General features: G+C 63.8%; 2 protein-coding genes across 3 annotated transcripts in view; one reads left to right on the top strand and one right to left on the bottom strand.

The window, feature by feature from the left end:
• Positions 1-2,397, top strand: part of JMJD8 (jumonji domain containing 8) — a gene marked incomplete at its 5' end in the record, with an annotated part of 3,168 nt that extends 771 nt beyond the window's left edge. The window contains 7 exons of the mRNA XM_026063885.1: positions 8-91; positions 574-670; positions 796-864; positions 953-1,072; positions 1,195-1,262; positions 1,376-1,510; positions 1,992-2,397. Of these exons, the coding sequence (XP_025919670.1) occupies positions 8-91; positions 574-670; positions 796-864; positions 953-1,072; positions 1,195-1,262; positions 1,376-1,510; positions 1,992-2,072 (654 nt within the window). The remainder of the gene's footprint in view (positions 1-7; positions 92-573; positions 671-795; positions 865-952; positions 1,073-1,194; positions 1,263-1,375; positions 1,511-1,991) is intronic.
• Positions 2,398-3,340: 943 nt separating this feature from the next.
• STUB1 (STIP1 homology and U-box containing protein 1) lies at positions 3,341-9,248 on the bottom strand. 2 transcript variants are annotated; one of them, XM_026063875.1, is made up of 6 exons: positions 8,450-9,248; positions 7,644-7,809; positions 7,037-7,127; positions 5,767-5,823; positions 5,112-5,264; positions 3,341-4,496 (listed from the first exon to the last, which is right to left on the bottom strand). In XM_026063875.1, exons 1-6 carry the CDS (start codon positions 8,589-8,591, stop codon positions 4,371-4,373), a joined length of 735 nt encoding a protein of 244 aa, XP_025919660.1. In that variant the 5' UTR covers positions 8,592-9,248; the 3' UTR covers positions 3,341-4,370. The 2 variants fall into 2 exon arrangements, with proteins under 2 accessions (XP_025919660.1, XP_025919661.1); XM_026063876.1 differs by having other exon boundaries at positions 5,112-5,228; positions 8,450-9,240.
• Between the last annotated feature and the right edge of the window lie 40 nt (positions 9,249-9,288).

The raw sequence follows: 9,288 nt of genomic DNA, 5'->3' as shown, positions 1-9,288 counted from the left end.
GTTGCAGGGCGGCGGGCGCGCTGCCGGAGGAGGAGCGGTGCACCGTGGAGCGGGCCGACGCCTCCCTCACCTTCCCCCGCTTCCTCCAGCGGTACGGGCCGCCGCGGTGCCCCGGGCCGGGGATAGGGGGTCAGGCCCCGGTGCCCCGGGCACGGGCTGCCCCGGTGGGAGGCTGGGGGTAGGTCCCGGGGGGGGGGGGGGGGGGGGGAGAGACAGCCGGTGCCCCGGGCGGGAGGTTGGGGGCCGGCCCGTTAGGGAGACCCCCGGTGTGCTCTCTCTGTGCCGCCCAGGTTCGCCTTCTCCCGGCCCGTCATCATCCGCGGGGCCACCGACAACTCGGTGAGTGCCGGGGGGCTGCACCGGGCGGACCGGGGGGCGCAGGGCGGGCAGGGGACGTGGGGGGCCGGGAGGGCTGGGCTGGGTCAGCAGGGGGTGGGTTGGGGTGGGCTGTGGTCGTGCCCTGCCGTGGGGACCTAAGACCCCTTCCCTGGCTGGCCCCTCTCTGGGAGGGGGAGGTTGCAGGGTCCCTGCCCCATCCCAGCTGGCGCCCTAACGCCCGCGGCGCCCTCGCAGGTCTTCCAGGCGCTCTGCACCAAGGACAAGCTGCTGGGCGCCTTCGGCGACCGCCTGGTGCGCCTCAGCACGGCCAACACCTACTCCTACCGCAAAGGTGAGGCTGGGTGGTCGCACCRCGGGGGGCAGCTCCCCGCCGGAAACACAGCGCCCCAGGGTGCCTTCAGCCAGGCTGGCTGGTGGGGCAGGTGTTTCTGTCTCAGCTCTGCTCCTGCCTTGCAGTGGACGTGCCCTTCCAGGAGTACGTGGAACATCTGCTGAAGCCCCAGGACCCGGCCGCGCTGGGCAGCGGTGGGTAGCGAGGTCCCACGCACCCGCTCCCTCCAGCCAGCACCCTGGGCCTCGCCAGCCTTAATGCACCCGCTTCCTTCCCCCACAGACACCCTCTATTTCTTTGGGGACAACAACTTCACCGAGTGGGGCCCGCTCTTCCAGAAGTACGTGCCTCCTCCCTTCCGCATCCCGGGCACCAGAGGTGCCTACAGCTTTGGGATCGCAGGTCAGTGCTGGGACAGGCCACAGGCAACAGCACGAGGTGCAGGACCCTCTGGGCGCTGGCAGCCCTGTGGCTGGGCGAAAGGGGGGGTCTCCCAGCACCACCTCCCTCCCCACTCTCTGTAGGCGTCGGCTCAGGTGTTCCCTTTCACTGGCATGGCCCCGGCTACTCAGAGGTGATCTTCGGCAGGAAGGTGAGAGTGGAGCCCTGGTGGTAAGGCGGGGAAGGAAAAGTGGATCTCTCCTGACAGCTGGAGTGAAGGAGGAGCTGGAAGTCACCGTTGAGCTGAGACTCCCTGTCTTTCAGCGCTGGTTTCTGTACCCGCCRGATAAAACGCCTCACTTCCACCCCAACGAGACAACGCTGGCCTGGCTCCATCACACGTATCCCACTCTGCCACCGGGGGAGCGGCCGCTGGAGTGCACCATCCACCCCGGGGAGGTGAGTCCCGCGCCCAGCCTGAGCCAGCCGYGCTGGGGAGGGAGCGCAGAGGGCCTGGCGAGCAGGGTGAGGTGCCCGTGGTGCTGCCAGCCCCTCTCCACCCTGCTGGGTTTGCGCCTCTGGTCCCGCTGGGGAGGCGCGCGGGKTTCGCCCAGCACCCTGGGGCTGGGGGGAGGATGCGGGGTGCAGCCCTCCTGCCCTACATCATCTGCTTCTTGCATGGGACGAAAGTGATGGCCGGGGCAAAGAGGAGGCCCCTCATGCCACTCGGAGCCAGCGGCCGCCCTCGTGGCGCTGCAAGCACCAGGGCCTAGCCCGGGGCCAGGAAAATGGAACAGCATCCAGCAGGAAGGTGTCTTGATGGAGCTCAGAGACAGGCAGAGAGGGAGCATGGGGTTCCTCCCCCTCTCTGCTGCTTGCTGAACCCCACAACCCCTGAGAAGGCAGGACCCAGTGGGAGCCCCCCGCTCTCTCCCCGCAGGTCCTGTATTTCCCAGACCGCTGGTGGCACGCCACGCTCAACCTGGACACGAGCGTCTTCATCTCCACCTTCCTAGGGTAGAGCCAGGAACGCAGCCTGCTCTGCCGGCACTTGCCGCCAGGCACCACCTCTTGCAGCCAGGCCCAGCCCCGTGCCCAAGGACACGCTGCCCTCTTCCCTGCCACGTCCCGTATGCGGCAAGCGTGACTGTGACGTTGGCTCTACCAGAGCAGCGATCAGCTCCGTGGAGGTGGCTCGGCAGCTCCGGCTCCTGCAGCTGTGCGGGAAGGGCAGGGCCAGCAACCCCCTGCTCAAATACTGGTGTAGGGACCAAGTACCTGAAGAAGTTCTGGTATTTACTGTTCTCCTTCCTCCCCCTTGGATTAAAATTTATGTTCTGTCCTAGCTCCTCCTGTATTGCTGCATCCCAGCTACCAAAGTGCAGGAAAAAGAGACAGGAGCTGTGGGACTCCCCAGCCCAGGCAGCCAGCGGGAGGGCAGGGTGGGTCTCTGCTCGTGAGCTGCTGCAGCTGTTTGCTCTGTGCCCCGATACCGGAGTTAAATGGCCTTTGCTGGGCGCAGCTGCTTTGTGGAAGAGGCAGGCCCCTCACAGGGCTGCACACCGGGTGCGGCAGGAAAGCCTGCTCCTTGAGCTTGAATTATGATACTACGCCAAAGGGTGAAGGGAGCCAGGCCTGAGCCTGGTGCCTTGACTCAGCTTCACAAGCCAGAACATTATTTCCCTCCTTTGCGGCTCTGCTCTGCCTGAAGGTGGGCAGAGATCTGGCAGCTGCAGCTGTAGCTCCCCAACCCTGCCCTCCCCAGCAGCCCCGAGCCCCCAGCAGCAACTGCTGCTGGTTTCCGCTAGCTCGGCTGGCAGCCAGGCCCTCGTCCGCCCTGCCAGCCTCCTCCCATAGTGCCCGGAGAGCAGCTGCAGCAACCGTCCCACGAGGCAGCGCCACGGCAGCCTGGCCAGATTCAATCATCTGGGCCACGGCTCGGCTCCTCTCTGAGGACGGAGCCCAGCCTGGGGCCCGCGCGCCTCCCAGGGGCTCCTGCGCCATGCACSAGCCATGTTCCAGGCCGAGGGAGTCCCAGGGGAGCTGCGGTGTCTGTATGTAGGTGGCTGTACCAGGGCTGGATGTAAAAAGCTCAAATGCATCAGAGCAAAATCCAGGCCCACGTGATACCAGTGATGGGAGACAGGCATCACCCACTGCCGGCCCCCAAGGGACATGGTGGCAGCCGTTACCTCCGTAGGGGCCGAGGTCTGGCACAACTGGAAGGTGACCTGCTTTCTCCCGCCTTTTAYGGCTGGAGATGGCTGCAATCATGAAACATTCAAGCTCTTTTCACATTTATTGCTGAATTATTTATTGACGTTGGCAAACTTCCAGAGAGTGCTCAAAAGCCAGGCAGGCTATAGGCCAACGATACAGCGAAACTTCCCACAACTGTAGCCTCAGTCAGACTTTTTTTTTTCTTTTTTTTTTCTTTTTAAGGGATTTAATTAAAAGGAATATGAACTTTAACCTGGACGCTTGTTCATGGGCAACTACAGTCCCAGGGCTGGCAGGAGAGGGGAAGGGTGAGGACAACCCCTTCCAGCCAAGGGGCAGTGGTTTCCCAGAAAAAGCCCAAAGGCAAGTCAGTGTCTGTAAAGTATAGGTCGCTCTCCCATCCCCGGCACGTGGCTATTTACAGTAAGACACAATACTACTGGACAGACAGGAGATGGAATGAATAGGAAACAAACTATGTACAGTGAGAGGGGACCAGGCCAGATCAGCACGGGGAGCACCAAGTGCTCGTCCAAGCAAGCTCCTCACCCGTCACAGAGCCGGGCTCTTGCTGCAGCGCCTCCCCGGAGCAGGGCTCGCGCCGAGGGCAGCGGAGCGTTCTTTGGAGATTGTCAGCTGCCGTAGCAGAGGAGGGTCCCTTCTCTCTGGGCGATGAAGATGCTGGTTAGACCTTCCGGGCCACCACAACGAGCCACTGTTYCTTCTCCAAACCATCAGCCAGGCCTTCCTCCAAGTGCCGCGTTCCTGCCGAGCCGAGTGCCCCCCTCCTCGGCCCGGCCCGGRCCCCAGCCAAGGCCATCTTGCTCCTGCCCACCCTGCCCCGGGGACCCAGTGGAGAAGGGAGCCGGGGAGCCTTCCTGCCTGTCCAGCCCGCTGCGGTTCCTTTGGGAAGGGGAGATGACAGCGTACCCTAGCCCAGCGTTGCCAATGGGTCTCTGGGCACCCAGAGCGGAGGGGGACAGACAGAAAGTGAGTAAGGCATGGTGCCAGCCCAGCGAGAGCAGTCTGCAGCAGAGCGCGCCCGTGCTGCCGGAGCGGCAGGGAGAATCCAGGCGGGCCAGCTTCGCCCCCTTGGCTGTCAATAATCTTCTACCCAGCCATTTTCTGATATGAACGCGTCTATCACCTCCTTCATAGCAAGGTTGGGGATCAGCTGGTCCTGGGTCAAAGGACTCCGYGTCACAGGATCAAAGTGACCCACGCGCTGCAAGGGAAGAGCTGTGTGTGAACTGGTTACTCCACGTAGCCAGCAAGCTCGGCCCCCGCAAGGCTAGCTCGGCCCAGGGAAGCCCTGCGTCCCAATTYGATGGTCTAATGCAACACGCAGACACCCTCGGGCTCGCAAAGCCAAGGCGTTTCTGCTGCTGCAGTGCAAAGGGYGAGAGCAGCATGGAAGGAGACCCCCGGCCTCTGTAAATGTCTCCCAACACGACGACAGTGAGCTGAGGCATGAGCCGCAGGCTGCGCTCTGCGGACACCCGCCAGCAGCCCCCTGCGCTTCGGGTAGGKCCTGCCAGTGTGAATGCTGCCGCCTCGCTGCCCTGGCACCGCAGCAGGGAGCAGCGCTGGGAGGAACCCGGGCCCAAACCCGCTGAAGGCTTTCAAGCTCTGACTGCTCAAAATCAGCCCACGTGGGCAGACAGATGCCTTYGTGCTCAAGGCTGAGCCTGGCACAGCCAGCACCCCCCCAGGGAGAAGAAGGACAGAGGATGACTGTGGTGCCCTCCTCCATGAGGAAGGTCCCAGGAAGCAGGCGCAGAGCTGAGCAGGTCACTGCCCCATGCCCAGGGCTCTCCCRCCCTCCCCGGCCTGGTGGTACCTGGAGATGTTCCTCTATATCCTTCCTGTCGTACGTAATCCCGCTGGGCGTGATGCAGGGCTCTCTCATCAACTCAAAACTGATCTTCCCGCACAGGTAGTCTGGGATGTCCCGCTTCTGGCTCAAGACAAGCAGAGCTGGGGTTAGGAGATGCTGGGTGAATGCAGCAATAAAAAAAAAAAGAGCTGAGAGGTGTTGGTGAAGGTGTAAGTGGACGAAGAGCTGCAGCAACAGCGTGGAGGGGRACTCGCTACCTCTGGCACACGCTCCCTCTCTCCACTGCTCACCAGGAGCTGCTTTCCACATCTCCGCATCCCAAGGCTTCCTGGCCCCTCCAGCTGGCCTTAAAACTAGTCCCATTAAAGCCTCTCCTTTTGCCACTGATGCAGAATGTGTGAGCCCCCCCGGCTCTGGCACCGGCATCAGCTCAGCTCCTGCTCTGGGCGCAGGCAGCCGTTGCAGAGGGACCCCCAAACTCTCCGCAAGCCTGGGACCCCCGCCTGCCTCCGAAGGAGGTGGAGGAGGGAAGGGGGTGAAGATTCAAACCACAGCTTCACCGTGGTACTGTGGACTAAATCGTGTTTCAAGCGAGCGGCTCTAGACTGGGAGCACTCTGCCAGAACAGCAAGGCGCACGTACGCCGGCGCGCTCTCACCTTCCTCTTCTCATCCACTTGGGAGAACAGCTCGTCCATGTCCGCCAGGTACTTGTCCTGAAAGAGAGCAGCTTTGTGCTGAGGGAGAGCGCAGCAGGCACTGCGGGAAGTACGAGAGCCCGGATGCTTCCCAGCCCATGGATGCTCTGGGCCCCACGGCAAGCCGGGGGGCTCCRCATCCTAGCGCCTCCCGGAGCGCAGCTCCAGGGAAGCGCCTTCCCGCAGGGCAAGCAGGCCGCAGCGGGCAGCGGTGCCGCCCCGGTGCCAGCACGGGCCAGAGGTTCGGTSCCAGCTCCTCAGGCCAGCAGCCCCTGCGGTGCCACCTTGCCGTCTGCACTCACAGCCCTCAGCTGAGTCACACCGCCATTTGCGCGGCTTCAAGCCGCACTGGATGGTAGAAGTGATCCAGCTTAAAAATAACCTTCCTTTGCAGGGCTATTTTTACCCTCGGATTAGTCCCCTGCTCTGAGACAGCGCACAGCCCCACGCGTGGCCGTACGCACGTGGCTGAGGGGGCGGGAGCCGCTCGCACTGCACTGCCACCGAGGCACCAACAGGTACAACATCTGTTGGAGCACAGACGCGCCGACAAGCAGGCGCCGCGCTCGGCTGCCAGGCGCCCGGGGCGCGGACGAGAAGGGCTGCCAGCGCAGGGCAGCTGTCACGGAGCAACGCGCAAATGGGGACGAGAGTCCAGCAAGAGCAGCTCGTGGTGCTGCTAGAGCAGCTTTTGAGAAGACAAGCCCCAAAACAAACGCTGGAAAGCCCCTGCTCCGGCCGGGGCACCCCAGCAAGGGAAGGTAGTGGCAGCGCTATGCGCAGCGCGCGCCCTCAGGGCCCCGCCGCGCACAGCCCCGATCTCCCTAGCAGTAACTCGCGCTGCGGCTGCTCCGGGCTGCCGGGTCAAGCTTCGGCTGCATCGCCAAGTCCCCCCTGCCTCCGCTCGGCTGGGGGGCGCACACCGAAATGGCGTCTCTCGACTTCTGCCATTGCCATCGCAGCCCCCGAGCTTCTTCCCCGAGCCGCAGCAGAGGGTCAGGCAGCGGCTGCAGCCCGGCCTTTCCCAAGGCTGCCCGGGGGCTGCAAGAGGCTCTGCAGCCGGCCAGGGCAAAGCACCACCCTGCAAACGCTTCCACAGCGCTTCCCGGTCTCACCGTGCATCCCGCAGGAGGAGGGGCCGGCACGCTCCCCCGGCCCACTGCCTGGGACACCCCCAAGGCCAGGCTCTTCCCCGAGGCTCACGCATGCAGAGAGGGGAGATGTGACTCACGTGTTTGGCTTCGATGTTGGCCAGCTGAGCTCGGCTCCGACTGTCATCCGCGTTTTCTTCTTGCTGAGTCTTTTGGCATTCAGCCAGCTCCCTACGACAGAGGTGGGAGAAGTCACCGCAGAGCTCAGGAGCAAGAAACGCCACAGTGAAAAGAAATCATCTCTGCCTTCCCTGCCCACGCTAACCCAGCTCTAGGGCTGGCCTTTCCAGGAAGGCAGCGGCACTGCCCACACACCTGGACAGCCCCAGCGGTTTAGCTTCATGGCACTAGGAGATGTTTTCAGGGGCTTGTTTCTTTTCCCACCCCCTACATGTATCACCCACGAAGGATCACACGCACAGCACCCCTCTTTCCACGCCTTAGGGCTCAGCCCACAGGCCAGAGCTGGGCTTGTGCAAGGATAGAACTGGCTCCCAGAGCAACTGGGACAGGCCGGTGTCCACAGGCCCGCAGACTCGCTGCTTCCCACTGCCCACGTTCAGCTTGCCGCAGCCCTGTGCTGTGCTGCCCCGAGCCGTGGCACGGCTCCCAGCCGCCGGGGCCTCCCGCAGCGGCTGCTCCGAGGTCCTAACCGGGGGGTGCCCCGGCTGCTCCGGCCCCCGTTACCTCTCCTTCTCTGCCATGATGAGCTTCGTCAGGTAGGAGTGCAGCTCATTTTCCTGGTTGATCCGCTTCTCCTCGATGCTGTTCCAGCGCTTCTTCTTGGCAATGCGCAGTGCGCTGGGAATGTCGTCCCCGAAATTCAGCCGCTGCTCCTTGGCGAGGTTGTAGGCTGGGGAGAGTACGGGCCTCTTAGCGCTGGCGAGGAAGCTCGCCGAAGCAGGAGCAGCGTGCGGGCCCACGAGGCAGAGCCACCCCCGATTCCCCTCTTGCCAGCCCGCCGCCGGCCCCTTCGCGGAGGAAGGGTGGAGAGGGCACAGCAGCATYTTGCCTGCTGGCGCGGCGGTGCCGCCAGGCGCAGAACAAGGGGGCAGGCCTGGGGCTACGGCCCCGCCAACCGCCACCACAGGGCCGCTGCTTGGCGCAAGGCTTTCTAAGCCGCTCGGAAGGCAACGGCTGCAGCGTGGGCACAGCTCTCATTACCTGGTAAGGGAATACGCCTCCCGCCTGCCTGCGTCCCAGCTAGCCTTCCAGCCACTCCTCCCAGGAGTAATGGGACGTGACCGCACGCAACTCCAATTTCTCTCCTTTCCCTTTGCCTCTGCTACCCAAATGCAGATACCCGCTCTGCAAGCAGACAGCGGATCACTTGCAGCTGCATTTTTAAGGGGAGAAACATCTCTCTTGGTCCCAAGTAGCTAAGAACGGCTTGTATCTTGCCCGCAGTAGCGCCCTGCTAGCGGGCAAGGTCTTGGTGGCCTCTCCGCGTCAGTGACAGCTCAGCACCCGTTTTGCGGGCCGCTGCCGCTCACCTCTCTGCAGGTTTGCAATGGCCTCGTCGTAATTCTCCATCTCCATCTGGCACTGCCCCAGGAAGAAGTGAGCTTTCACGGACTGGCTGTCCAGCTCCAGGGCCCGCTTGCAGTCTGCCAGCGCCTTATCGTGCTGCTGCATCTTCAGGTAACACAAGGCCCGGTTGGTATAGTACACAGCCACTAAGGGATTCCGGTTCTGGAAGGAAACCGCGTGTTACGGAGAAAGCAGCAAGCCTTTCCCCAGCCCAGCATCCCGGGGCTGCGTTTGGCTGCTCCAGCCCCTGTGGCTACCCGGGCAGCAGTCAAACCACCAGCAAAGGCTGCAGAGTCCAGGTGAACAACCTGCTGCGTTTGGGCACTCTCCCCTTCTCTACGCAGAGCCAGGTTTTAGACACGGGGGTGGAGGCTGGTGCCAGCAGCTTTCCACGTGGGCAAGCCGCTGAGCCTGTGCCCGGGGCGCAACGCAGGCTGGGCCCRGAGCCCAGCGGGGYGCAGAGGGGCCTCTGGGGCGAGTCAGACGYGCTGGAAGGGCTTTGCAGCCCGCACGGGACGCTTTCGCTAAGAGAGCCACGGAGCAGCAGGCTGCCTTGGGGAAGAGGCCAGCAGCCGGGCTTCTCCGTGCCCCCAGCTCCTCGCCTGGCCGGCCGACAGCACCGCTGTGCCTGCATGCTTCAGTGCCACCGTGTGCGCACAGCCCAGCTGCCGCGGGACGGCAGAGCTCCCTCGCTAACCGGGCACGGGCGATAGGAGCGAAGAAACGGCCCCGGGCGGCTGCACGGGGGCACGAGCAGCGGAAGTCCGGCCCTGCACGGGGCTAGGCGCGCAGGCGTCGCCGC

Source organism: Apteryx rowi, unplaced genomic scaffold (genome assembly GCF_003343035.1).
Source record: "Apteryx rowi isolate R43461 unplaced genomic scaffold, aptRow1 scaffold_202, whole genome shotgun sequence".
NCBI classification, from domain to species: Eukaryota; Metazoa; Chordata; class Aves; order Apterygiformes; family Apterygidae; genus Apteryx; species Apteryx rowi.
Note: the sequence above shows the minus strand (reverse complement) of the source record. Positions and strands in the feature narration are given on the sequence as shown.